The sequence below is a fragment of the Carassius auratus genome, unplaced genomic scaffold (genome assembly GCF_003368295.1).
Source record: "Carassius auratus strain Wakin unplaced genomic scaffold, ASM336829v1 scaf_tig00215781, whole genome shotgun sequence".
In the NCBI taxonomy this organism is placed as follows: domain Eukaryota; kingdom Metazoa; phylum Chordata; class Actinopteri; order Cypriniformes; family Cyprinidae; genus Carassius; species Carassius auratus.
The window spans coordinates 691,415-705,325 of NW_020528242.1; the positions used below are offsets into that span (position 1 = coordinate 691,415).

The following is a 13,911-nucleotide window of genomic DNA, read 5'->3' on the forward strand; positions in this document are numbered from 1 at the left end:
GTCAACACAAACAGTGTTCTGCCCTCACATTTACACGACAGACTGAAAGATTGCTTCAAAGAGATAGAGAGTGGGTTAGGGTCAGATACAGAAGATATAGCTGCTGGTCTGTACTCTCAGCTCAGACACAAAACACCCTTATCGTTCTGGTTTATTTATTCATAAAATGCATTCAAATATGGGATCTAGAATCTGTTGTTTTACAATTTATTATATACTTTTTTAGTATCTACCAAAGTTTTACCTTTTAGTATATTTGGCGATTGTCTGCATGTTCATTGAGAGGTCTGCTGTTAGCCCTGCAGGGTTTAAATGTCCAATTAATACGAAGAGATAAATGCATTTTCTCGCAAAACACCCCTAAAATAGATGAACCAAGTTCCCTGTTCGAGTTTCGGGTGAACTGACCGCTTATACCACTCTAACATCAGAGGGACAAAAACACCAGCATCTCAAAAGTGACCTTACACACAGTTTAAGGTAACCTGTTTTGAAGAAGTACTAAAAATATTTTTTTTTTTCCAAGAAATCACTATTTTTGGTCTTTCTACTTTGGTTTATTCAGTGTGTTTACGCATCATTACTTAAAATACTTTTTAATACAGAAACTTTTATAAGATTGCAAGCCAGCTTCTAATGAGCTTAAAGGAACACTCCACTTTTTTGCAAATAGGCTCATTTTCCAACTCCCCCAGAAAATAGTCCCCAGCAACTCTGCTTTTGCTGCAACTACACAAACTAGCTGGGGTCTATTTTCAGGCGCTGTGTAATATCACCCATGATACAACTGCATTGCATTACATACACGATTATATAGAGCATATATAACCAGCAATGAAATGTGACTCAGGTCCGCACCATGGACAGTGCAATTATTAAAGAATACAACACAGATGAAAATTTACATAAATATAGGTACGAAAGAATGAAATAAAAGTAAATAATAAAAATAAAAGAATAAAATATAAAAAGATGATGTATGTTGTAGAATTAAATATAGAATAGAAAATAATGTGCATGAAAGTATACTGCAGTCTTAAATATTAAGATAACCAGGAATGTACAAGAGGTGAATGTGCAAACAGGTTGACACTGTCACTATGTGAGGTGGAGAATGTCGAATATCTTCCTGATTAAGTCAATATTAAATGGAGACAAGTCGACATGTATATGCCTAGAAAAACACAACTTTTCATTTTCTGTCCGTCTTAGTACATGATGTAACTACAGAAGAGTCAAGTTTTAAAATGGAAAAAATTGAAACTCTTTGGTCATTTTTGAGTGCGATGATATCGGTCTAACCAGATTCAATGATCTATGCTAAGCTAAGCTAAAAGTGCTGCCACCAGACCCAGAGATCGGCTGAATGGATTCGAGAACGGTAAAACTCAAATGTTTAACTCTAGGGGAGTTGGAAAATGAGCCAATTTTCTTTTCCTTTAAGTGTAATGGGATACAATAAGATGGAAGAGTTTTAGTTTGGAATAAAATGTTTCAGTCTGGATAGAGAAAAGAAATGTGAATGAAGTGAGTATAGATACAAAAGAAGACAGTGAAAAAGAGAGAAACTGAATGAAAGGAAACATCTGTTCCAGAGATGGAGGATGTGGGCAGCAGAAAAAGAAAAAGTGCACATCCATGTGATGTGAACGTTTTTCTTTAATGTCAGATTAACGAAATCCTGAAAAATCAAACTGATTCTGATCTGAGAACCTGTCTGAACGGAGGTCTGAGTCATTTTTGTATTGTCCTGAGTGGTGTGAGAGCATGGGCTATTGTTATTTTATTCTGATCCAGTTGGCAGATATTGTAACCTGCTTGATTGTTTTTTTAAACTGAAAGACTGCACACATCCGTCTTCCTTCCTCTGAACACAGGTGTGCCAAATAAACTGCTTCAAAGTCAAATTCACTCATTATATTGACAATGTTAAAGGAATTATAAAGCTTCACTCCAGTGTAATACTACAATCTATGCGCATTAGTCAAATTCTGATTATAAAATGTCTGAAAATAACACATTTGAATTTGGATTAAAAACAACACACACACAAATCATATAAAATCATCCACTTTAATTTTGCATATAGAGACATTTTTAATTATTACAATTAATAGTTCATCACAATAAGAACAAAAATATTTTGGAGAAGGTGGATTACAATGATCAGATTCGTAGTCTTTCACAAGATGCTGCAACTGAAGGGTTCAATGGAAAGCAGGACTAAAACATAGCAAAGAGCCTAATGGTGTGGTTTTTTCGGGGTTTGGAGGACCCTTGGTACTTAATACATATATTTTATACAAAAAAAAAAAGTCAATAACTAATGTGAGTTGCTGTGGCACCTCCTCATCGAGTTGTTCTTGTTGTGTCTTCTATCTTCAGGAATTTTGGAAAAGTTTGCTCTTCATGTCTTTGCTCCTCTTGGTCATCTAAACATTCTCCATCAGTTTAGGATCTACTGTGGATGAAGCCCAGGGTGGCTGCTGGGATCAGCAGGCACAGCACGGTGTGCAGCGGACCCAATCCTGCAGCACTGGAACTTTTTGAATTTGCATTTGTACTATTATCTGTAGAGCCGTCCTACACCAACATAAAATAAAATCAGAATAAATATGCAGAATATTTTACATTACAATAATGTACAGTACACTGTTAAAAGTAGAAATGTGCAGTTGATCAGACTGTTAAATAATGTTCGCTTCTGTAACTTAGTTTAGTCAGGCTGATACAGCCATATTAAACCATATATATATATTTTTTAATTAGAGCTAGTTAATTTTGATGTTACCACAAAGCCCATTTTAGTTTTCCCTCCCATTTTTTATACAGTATGTGTCAATTTAAAGTTTATTTTAAGAAGCTGCTTGAAAATGCACTTTGTTGATGTTATTACTATTCTAATAAAGTATATTGAGACTTAAAAATTAACTTCGACTCTATCATGTTAAGTAGTAGAGAAGACAAAATCCACTCACATGACATGGTATGCAGAGAATTGATGACATCTTTGTTATATAATAATAATTAATAATTATGTACCAAAGGTATCTAAGTTTATTACAAATAAATTAACAAAATTATTAAAGAAAAAATAAGAAAGATGTAAAATGCAAAATGCAAAAAAATAAACAATAAAAAAAAAAATCCTCATAAGGCAAGAGTGAAAGAAATGACAGTGTTTACCGCAGTAGATGAAAAGGCTAAGGTTATAATCAGTAGCCCAAGGCACAATGCCAGTATTTTATTCATGATGATGCCTTCTTCTTCTTCTTCTTCTTCTTTTTCGTCCAGAGATGTTTTCTGTGCCCCAGAGAGTCTGTGCTCAGTGATGCAGGCGTGGTGTTTTATTCTCACAGTTACTGATGTGTGACGTGTTTAAACACCTGCCCCCTGGTTTAGAAAGTATCACATCCTCTTATCTGAGAAGATCTCTATATAAAAGCTATTTTTAATTTGAAATACACTACATTTGTGGATAAATTTCAGTCTAAGGTAACTGTATTGTCTACTCTATTACCTTAAAGGGGGGGGGGGGGGTGAAATGCTATTTCATGCATACTGAGTTTTTTACACTGTTAAAGAGTTGGATTCCCATGCTAAACATGGACAAAGTTTCAAAAATTAAGTTGTATGTTTGAAGGAGTATTTCTGTTCCAAAAATACTCCTTCAGGTTTGTCACTAGTTTCGGAAAGTTTTTTTCGAGTATGGCTCTGTGTGACGTTAGATGGAGCGGAATTTCCTTATATGGGTCCTAAGTGCACTTCTGCCGGAAGAGCGCGCTACCGTATAGCAGAGCACTGAGAGGCTGAGCAGCACAGACATTCATTCACTGATCAGAGCGAGAGCGAAATGTCACAAAAGGAGTGTGTTTTTGGTTGCCAGGGCAAGACAACCCTGCACAGATTACCAAAGAAAAAACAGCATTAAGGAACCAGTGGATGGAGTTTATTTTTACAGAGCATCAACAGAGTTGTGCAAGTGTTTTTGTTTGTTCCCTGCATTTCGAAGATGCTTATTTTACAAACAAGGCCCAGTTTGACGACGGATTTGCGTATCGTTTATTTCTTAAGGATGATGCAATCCCAACGAAAAAGGGTCACGATCGTGTGTTGGAACCACAGGCAATGAGTAAAACTGCTTAAAATATCTCTGCCTCCTTATAAGTGCGTCCGCCTCCCATCGGCGACCTGGGTTCGAGCCCCTGAGCATAGGAGAAACAAACTCTTCCAAGAATACTTGCCATTGAGTAAGAGATCTAAAACAGGGACTTTGGAGCAAAACATGACATAGAGCCCAGTGGTGTGTTTTGTGGCAGCTGTTTTTCAAGCTCAATAAAACAGGTACAACCAAATAAATTCCTCTTGGAGTTTTTATCCATCTAATAAGGATGCATTTTCTTGTCACAAGTAATTTATCTATCCATATGTAACCTTGTTATGTCCAGTGGCAGTGCCGTTGCCTTTCTTTTGGACCGCAGTCCCAAAAGAAAAAGACCAGGATCCATTTTCAGTTTTCTCTTAAGAATGCAATAAAGTTCCATAATCTTGAAATGAGATTACACCAGCGTTTTCAAGAGTCCAGAGACATTAGAATATAGAGAATAATACATTCTAGATACAAACTAATCATTTTATATTGTAGTAATATTTTAAGATGAGAATTTACTGGACTAAAGAAACATGTTTGTATCAAATATGATACAACAGTATTTTTTTCCAATCTCCTTTGTATTGCATTATGTGTTTTGCCCTCATAAAAGACTTGATCATAAAACTAAACATTTCAAAGATTGTATAGATATATGTATACAATCTAAATTGCTCTCATCGCTGTCTTCGAAGTGCTTAGTAGACGCCCACAGCGCCCTCTTGCGTTTCAAATACTCACTCACAACATGAAAAAGGCGTTTTCGTTTAAATTGATGGTTTGTTTCTTCTAAGCTTCCGTAGATGTCTATTACGGTTCCGGTAGACACAGAGTGACGCCCATGCGGAGGAGGAGGTCAACATCCCACAACAAACTCTCGTCCTGGTCGCAAACTCACCTGTCAGAGTCCTCATGCTGCTGGTCCGGCGCTCGGCTGTAGGTTTCGGCGGTGTGGCTCGATGGGGACTGCGCTGTCTGTGCTCCGGGGGCCGGTACCGGGACACGGTGCTGCTGCCCCGCACTGACTTCCCCATGAAAGTGAACGGGCCGAACCTACTGGAGCGAGAGATCCAGATCCAGCAGGTAAATGTGAAACAGATAAAATAGCTGCTTAAAACCGAAGGATCTGATCTAACATTAAGCGGTTCTGTTCTGAAACTTCATTAATCATTAAGATGATATCACTTGTAATAATTTACTTCCATAACCGCTACACACCTTGAGATCACGGATGAAGTGGTCTTTTGAAACTTCTCTGTGTTGTTCTACAGAAATGTGGTTTTGACCAGCTGTACACATGGCAGAGAGAGAAAAAAGTTAAAAAGGAGTACTGTCTTCATGATGGACCACCGTATGCCAACGGAGACCCTCATGTTGGGCATGCTCTCAATAAGGTAAATTCTGTCAGATCATAAGTAACGTTACACAGTTCATGGCACACATTCAGGGTTTTAGAAATACCAGGGTCCAATAGCTGAGCTTGTTTGGGGAATTAAAGTTTCAAGTTTAATTTATCATATGTACAAGTAAAATGTACGTTGAAATGATTTTAGTAAGGCTTAGGTAATCTACAGCAGTACAAGAATAACAACAGAAATAAATAATAAAGGGGCAAGTAATTCCTGGCCCCTCTAAAAAATGTTTAATCCCTACTTATGTGTGAGTAGAGGTGCTCCGATCACGATCGGCCGATCGTTAATGCGCATCTTGTCAGTAAAGCCGGTTTTCTAATCAGCGGTTAATTCCATCAGGTGCGTGATTTCTCATAGAGCAGCTGTTACTACACAGAGCCGTTGTTAATAGAGAAGATGCGCAAATCAAGTTAATTTTCAGCGTTTATTGGCCCATCTTCTCTATTAACAACGGCTCTGCGTAGTAACAGCTGCTCTATGTGAAATCACGCACCTGATGGAATTAACCGCTGATTAGAAACCGGCTTTACTGACGAGATGCGCATTAACGATCGGCCGATCGTGATCGGAGCACCCCTAGTGTGAAGTATACATTGTGCAATATCTTTAGCATCCAAGTGTTGGTATTGTTATTAGGAAATGATTTCAAAACTTGTATTACACACCAAAATATATACAGAGGTCTGGTGAGTACAGCTTTGAGACAAGTAGATGTTCCTGGATCCAGCAGATCCTGTATTTTTACTTCAAAGACATCTTGTATAGTTATATGCCTAAATCTACAGGAAGGGAAATATGCATCTTCATTTGCTCCCACAGATCCTCAAAGACATCCGGAACCGTTTCGAGGTCCTGAGGGGAAGACAAGTGCACTTCGTGCCCGGTTGGGACTGCCATGGGCTTCCCATTGAGCTCAAAGCACTCGGAGACCTGGGAACCAATGAGCTGAGTCCTCTACAAATCAGACAGAAAGGTCAGGATGTCACATACAATGAACGCTCTGGTTAAATTAGTAATTTGTCTAGATCTTAGAAGCTTGTTTATTTGAAAAAAAAAAAAACTGTCAGTAAAGTGATGTTGCTAAGATCTTTGCCTTTTGGGCGAATCAAGAACTGCCTGTGTTCCTCTCCATTCAGCGCGGGAGTTTGCAGAGAGGGCCATATCTCGGCAGCGTGCTGCGTTCCAGCGCTGGGGTGTGATGGCGGATTGGGAGAACTGTTATTACACCTTTGATGGGAAATATGAAGCGGCCCAATTGAAAGTCTTCCAGGAGATGCACAGCAAGGTGAGAGAAGTTTTTCCTCTAAAACAAAGCTCGACATGTTTGATTTCATTCCATATAAAGGAGTAGTTTGCAAAATTTTTTTTGATTTGTATTACGGTTGATGCTACTATAAAAGTTATTTAAAAGAGTCTTTTAAAAAAAGAGGGAAAAAATGCAGTATTGTAAGGCTGAATTTATTTGATCAAAAATACTTTTTAAAACTCTTTTCTTAATATTTGAATATATTTTAAAATATGTACTTCATTGCTCCAGTCTTCAGTGTCATATGGTCCTTCAGAAATTCTTCTAATATGCTAATTTGTTGAAAACAGTTATGTTAGTTAATAGGTGATATTTTTATCCATATTCTTTGATGAATAAATTCAAGTATTTCTTTGAAATAATAATCTTTGTGTACAGGGTTTAATATATCAGGACTACAAGCCTGTTTTCTGGTCACCATCATCCAGGTGAGAGAAGCTCGGTGTGTGCAGTCTCACATAAAGCTTAAAAGACATGAAGCTTTGTGTTTGAGTATTTAGCTGTTGTACAGTATTTCTGCTATATTCTCTGTCTCGGTGAAGGACAGCGCTTGCCGAAGCTGAGCTGGAGTATAATCCAGAACATGTGAGCCGTGCTCTATACATCACTTTCCCCCTGCTCACCCTGCCAGCCGAAGTCGCTGCCAAAGCAGGTGTGTGTGTGTTTGCCTTCTGTCCCTGTGCCACACACTCTTTATACAGGCCATATACACAGAGTTAAAATTGTTTAGCTTTATCTAATGCCAGTATCTTTGCCTGTGATTTAGAAAGTTGGGGTCGTGTGTCTGCTCTGATATGGACGACTCAGCCATGGACAATTCCAGCCAATCAAGCGGTTTGTTACATGCCCAAAGTACAGTAAGTCACACACCCATGCATCTCTGAGTGGAATGCACATGATGTGTTTTGATGGAGTTCGTGATCACATGTTTTTCCTCTTCTTCAGGTACTCTGTAGTGAAGCGAGCTGATAATGAGCAGCTCCTCCTAGTGGCCTCAGAGCGCATCAACAGCCTCGCCTCTATACTGAAAACAAATCTAGAAAGTTTGGCCACATTCCCAGGTAGATCCAGTGTTCATTTGTGGCCTGAATTACTTCACATGATGCCTTTTAAACTGGCCTTTTAAAGCATTTCATTCATCTCCAGGCTCAGACCTCGAAGGTGGAGTCTGTCAGCATCCCACAATCCCTTCCAAACAAGTGCCTTTGTTGCCGGCTAATCATGTGACCATGACTAAGGGAACGGGATTGGTCCACACAGCTCCTGCCCACGGCATGGAGGACTACAGTGTTGCCACACACTTTAATCTGCCATTAGTAAGTCACCACACCTGTGTATGCTGAAAAAGTAAGAATTTTGGGTTTGTTGGCATGACTTTTAATCATCTGTCTCTCTTCTCTAGGAGTGCATGGTGGATGAGGACGGCAGGTTTACAGAACTGGCCGGGCCTGAACTGCAGAAGAAATCGGTGATGACTGAAGGCAATGCCACAGGTGCGAGAGACCGATGGAGGAAAGAGATCATGTTGATACAAGAAAAAATAGAACTAGCTCAGACCATATGAAATAATAAAGAATACGCTTTCTAGGAATCATAACTAATGTTTTGTGTGCATGGGCAGTAATCTCAGTGCTGCAGGCAGCGGGTGCCATTGTGAAAGAGGAGGACTGTGTTCACAGTTACCCGTATGACTGGAGGACCAAGCAGCCAGTCGTGATCCGAGCCAGTAAACAATGGTTTATTAACACAGCCAGCCTCAAAGACAAAGCTAAGGTGAGACAATAGAATGAAGACTGTTTAGATTTTTTACATAGTGATTATTTTTTATTTTTTTAATTAAATTATCCTGTAATGCTGGAAAAAAAAGTCTTAATTCTCATTTCTGTAATGTGAAAAAAATTGCATGTTTGTTTTTAGTTACTCATGCAGAAGTATAACAAATGTGACCGATTTCTAATAAGTTTCAAGTTATAGAAGTGCTTATCTGCAGAAAATAATCTCTTGTTGTGTGTTTTTATAGGACGCCCTGCAGAAGGTGCGTGTGATACCCGAATCGGCGAGGTCCAGTTTGTTGGCAATGTTGGACAGAAGAACATACTGGTGTATATCTCGGCAGAGGAGCTGGGGCGTCCCCATCCCTGTGTTCTACCAGAAAGAGACTGGAGAGCCACTCTTAAACAAGTACATATTTACACCGTCATAGACACACTCAAACACACATCAACTACACATGTAATTCCCTCTTTCTCCCTCAGACATTCAGTGACACACATCGCTAAAGTTTTCTCTGAGAAGGGGAGTGACAGCTGGTGGACGGAGCCAGTAGAGACATTTCTGACTCCAGAGGTTCTTCAGAAGGTACTTTTTCATATACTGCCCGTAGAATTTAAAATATATATATTATTGAAGAAGTCTCATGTCACTTGAAATCATTCTAATTGGTGCTCAAGGAAGATGCAGTATATGTTATAAATTATTGTCAGAGTAAAGCAGGTGCTGTTTCTGATTATGTACGGGGTGAAGATGTCCTGGATATCTGGTTTGATAGCGGTTCATCATGGGCCGCTGTGCTCCCAGGTGAGTAACCGAAGTGGTGCTTAATTGTATTTCCACATTAAAGCATTTGGTGTCTGTCTAGTTCCAGAAGTATTTTTTATCTGCTTGTCTTGGGTCCTTTTGTAAGCTAGGTTGTGTTGTAATGTAATCTTACTAATCTTTCAGAATCAGACCCACGCGCAGACTCGTATGTGGAGGGGAAAGATCAGATCGGTGGTTGGTTTCAGTCGTCTCTCCTCACCAGTGTAGCTGTACGGAATAAAGCCCCTTACAAGTGAGTCATATAGTCAAATGAAAATACATATTCAAAAAACATATTGGTGACATTCTGTGTGTGTCTCAGAGCTCTAGTGGTCCATGGATTTGCTGTGAGTGAGAGAGGAGAAAAAATGTCTAAGTCTGTAGGCAACGTGATCGACCCAGATGTTATTATTAATGGAGGGAAGGTAAGAGACGCTCAAACAATAATAGAATGAAATCATCAGTCAGTCAGTGAGTTCAGACATCAGTTTTTCTCTCCCAGGACTTGTCTGTCTCTCCTCCATACGGTGCTGATGTTTTGAGATGGTGGGTTGCAGAGTCAAACGTGTTTTCTGAAGTTCAGATCGGACCGAACGCACTGAACGCTGCTCAAGACAGCATCAACAAGGTCTGGCTTATAAACTAAAGTGCCTCTAAACTAAACTTTTAAAAGATTGGATTCTGAAGGAATTTTTCATGAGTACTTTTGTTTATCAAGGATGCAGTAGATAAAAAAAAAAAAAAAAAAAACCCAGACATTTAGAATGTTACAAAAGATTTATACTTTAAATAGTTGCTGTTCTTTTGAAATTTCTATTCCTCAAATCCTGAAATAAAAATGTCACCGTTAGTGTTCAGTTAATGTAACTGTTTTCCACATTGAAAATAAGAGTAATGGCTGCTGAAAATTCAGCTTTGACATCACAGGAATAAGTTACATTTAAAAATGCATTCATATAGAAATCTGTTATTTTATATTGTAATGTTTCACAGTATTATGCATAACGTTTTATCAAAAAAAAAAAAAAACTTGCCTACCCTAAACTGGTGTAAATCAAAGTTTTATATGCTAATGGTCTCTTTCTCAAACTGCCCTTCTCTCTCTCCAGCTGAGGAACACACTGCGGTTTCTCTTGGGAAATCTCCAGGGTTTTGATCCTCGTTCCCAGGCCGTGGACCCTAAACAAATGCACTACATAGATCAGTACATGCTGCACGTGCTCAGAGAGTTCAGCATGAAGGTGGGTTTCAGTGTTAACCAGTTCAAATGTTTGTACAGCATAAATCAGCTCTACACTGCAGTCGATCATGTCATGTGTGTTTGTGTGTACTGAAGGTAACAGATGCTTACAGTGAGTTTGACAATGGCCGTGCTATCCGTCTGCTGCAGTCCTTCATCACTAGAGATTTGTCGAACTTCTATTTCAGCATCATTAAAGATCGGTAACCACTCATAACCACACATTACTTTTTGTTTTTAAATCCTTAAGCTATTTTTTTAATATTCTCTAGTGAAAAAAAAAATCCTCACTGTCTCTTTCTAACTCTCAGGCTGTATTGTGACCCTGAGGACTCCCTTGGTCGGAGGTCGTGTCAGACAGTTTTAGAAGAGATTCTGGATGGAGTAAGTCGTTCTATCGCTCCTGTACTCCCTCATCTGGCTGAGGAGGTGTACCTACACGCTCCTGGACATGATGGTACACACACTTCTGTATAAAACTGATGCTGTGCATCCATGGACTCATTATCCCACTGTAACGCTTCTCTCCTCCCTCTTTGTCTGTAGAGGGGGACACTTTGTTTCGTAGCGGTTGGATTAAGACTAGTTCAGTGTGGCGGAGGCCGGGACTGGAGGAAGCAGTGGAGGGAGCGTGTGCTGTCAGAGATTCCTTCCTGTCATCTATTCCGGGATGTAACGCTGCGGAATATGAGCTCATCATTTCCATTGAGCCCGGCCTGTTCTTTGAGCTCATGGAGGTACATCGTTGATTTTAAGGCCTGTTCACTATAATGTTGGACCAGAAACAGCTCATATTAATGTGTCTGTTCAGACAAGTGCATAAAAATGAAAGATCGACATGCAAATTCAATACCTGACAGTAGGTAGTCCATAAAGCACTAAGCAACTTTCTGTTTCTGACACATGTTTGTTACAGAGATTAAAAAAAAGGAAGTCAGCCTGCCTGAACATATGTTTAAAGAACCATTTCGATTTTTGTGTTCGCTATGAGTGCCATGAAGTTGTGGTTTTATGTGACAGCCGTGGCCCTGGGCCTGTGAACAAAAGCTTAAATCTTATTTGCTGCCCAGTTTTGTTTGAGAAAGAAAGTAGAACCCTGCGTGAAAAAATACAAATGTGACATTGACGGCATGCAAATGTTTGTGTCAGTCTGAACACACACATTAACATCTGTTCATTCAAATTAACATCATTTTGTGCTTCATTTGCTTGCAGCTAAAGTTTTTTTCACTCTTCTCTGTCAGTCTCTTCAAGAGGAGCCCACGTCCACCTGCTCCCAGCTGACAGAGCTCATGATGGCCTCACGCACCACTCTGACAAACTCTCTCCCGCGGGATTTGCCAACGGATGCCATCACAAGCACAGGAACCTTCCTCATCAACCTGGAAGGTAAGATATACTTATATAAATTATCTGAAAGCAGGTTTCTTTCTTTTTATATATATATATATAATTTATTTTGGTGGTGAGGTTCAAGTCAGAAGGATAAGCATTTAAACATATCTTTACTTGGGAAACAGAACAATCCCTATTAATCCCAATTAAGAAAAATAATATAAAAAAGTATATAACACTTGTTCAGTTATGCAAGATAGAACTGCACTTTCTTCTGCTCCTCTGTGTGATGTGTAGGGGGCCTGATCCGGGAGGAGAGTGCATACGTCGTAGCTGCGATGCCCACCTCTCTCTCACGCTGTCCGAGATGTAGACGATACACATCAGATGAGCCAGACTGCCTCTGCCCACGATGCCAGAACATGCTGGAAAATGCCAAGTAATCACCAGGACTGTTGCTATGACTACTGCTCACCCACCGGCTCTCCTCCTCCTCCTCCTCCTAAAGATTGCAAGGGCTAACATGGACCAGATTGAAGCTGCTATTGTAAAGGGCAGAAAGTGTCTGAAGGTGTGGGAGAGGGGGATGGTGTTTCTCAGGGGTCAAACAGGGAGATGAACTGTTATAAGGATGAATTTGGAAGGAGTTCATTTGTATGTATATTCAAGTCATGAAGGGGTATATTTTATTGTGATAATTTAAACTGAAGACGTTCTGTAATGTCAGTGTGACTTATTCATGAAGCCAAAGCAGAAGTCCGTAGTGAAACCAGTCTTAAATTGTGACATCTAACAATAGGTTTACAAACTTTAAACGTTCATTCTGCTTGTTTCATTAATGAGGCTCAGTGAGAGGAGAGTTTGTTCATTTTAGTTTTTTGGTTTACCTGTAAATTGATGCTTTATGAGTCACTTTTATTGCTAAACCAATAAACAGTACATACAGGGAAGAGAATAGGAATGATAAAGTGAATCTTCATGTGTTCTCACTTTCCCAAATTTATGTACCGTTATAATATTGTCTTCATGACAGAGTTACTCAAGCATATGTAAATTACTAACAGGTTAAGTAAATGAGCTCATGTCTGCAGTTGTTTTTTCTTGCTGACTAATGAGCTATAGCCTATTGGAAGTGGATTTCCTGAGGAAACTATGATAACGTGAAAGCTAATACACTTCTAATATACCGCACTGTGTTTATTCATGTATATGTCCTGCTTTAAGTAGAAGTAAAGAGAAGAGATGACACACACAGGCAGTTCTCAGTCTGGATGCACATACCCCCCCAATACAGCAAATAATGACATGCCAAATCTGTCACATTAAAAAGTAACAAAACGGCATTTATTGTTTGGATTTCATGAGGAAATGGACAGAACTTGAAAGTTGAGACTTTGTTTCTCATTAAAAAAAACTGTGTGTGTGGGGTACACACTGACGAGTCTGAGGCAGTGGAGACGGAAAGATGCACACAGGCAAGATTCTCTGTCTGGTTGCTTTTTTCCTATATGACGATAAACCGACACAATACGGTATTAAAATAGACGGTTATCATACCGTGTCTAACGTATAAGATTTTCACAGTACGATAACCGTCTCTTAATTACATGCATCATTTTAGAATCAGACAAACGATTAAAATGTTAAGTAAATAAGAAAGTCTCTGTAATTCTCTTTTACAAGTTGCAGTAGTTACACCGAATGGATTTCCTGAGGTAATTCGTAATCGATGGTGTTTGCCTATTTTCCCCATATTGCAGATAAACAAATATGCACCGAAGGGACAGTACTATCGGTGTTGAACCAAGTTCTTTGACCATAGCAGGCGCTGTATTGAGCTAATCCAACCTACCAATAAACACAATCTCAATCTCAATCCTAATCTTAAACC

At 39.2% G+C, this 13,911-nt stretch overlaps 1 protein-coding gene and 1 long non-coding RNA gene across 2 annotated transcripts; one reads left to right on the forward strand and one right to left on the reverse strand.

Moving 5' to 3' along the window:
• Window positions 1-2,059: 2,059 nt before the first annotated feature.
• Window positions 2,060-3,341, reverse strand: LOC113095776 (uncharacterized). The gene is made up of 2 exons (XR_003288411.1): window positions 3,187-3,341; window positions 2,060-2,583 (listed from the first exon to the last, which is right to left on the reverse strand). It is a non-coding gene; the product is annotated as an uncharacterized LOC113095776 (long non-coding RNA).
• A 1,721-nt stretch (window positions 3,342-5,062) lies between these two features.
• Window positions 5,063-13,271, forward strand: LOC113095766 (isoleucine--tRNA ligase, mitochondrial-like). Its single transcript, XM_026261133.1, has 23 exons — window positions 5,063-5,233; window positions 5,422-5,544; window positions 6,382-6,535; window positions 6,699-6,847; window positions 7,247-7,296; window positions 7,411-7,520; window positions 7,635-7,725; window positions 7,814-7,929; window positions 8,015-8,184; window positions 8,271-8,361; window positions 8,490-8,641; window positions 8,889-9,049; window positions 9,124-9,226; window positions 9,352-9,445; window positions 9,590-9,698; window positions 9,768-9,870; window positions 9,948-10,073; window positions 10,555-10,686; window positions 10,782-10,888; window positions 10,997-11,142; window positions 11,232-11,422; window positions 11,930-12,074; window positions 12,318-13,271. Exons 1-23 carry the CDS (start codon window positions 5,063-5,065, stop codon window positions 12,461-12,463), a joined length of 2,940 nt encoding a protein of 979 aa, XP_026116918.1. The 3' UTR covers window positions 12,464-13,271.
• The last annotated feature ends 640 nt before the right edge of the window (window positions 13,272-13,911 follow it).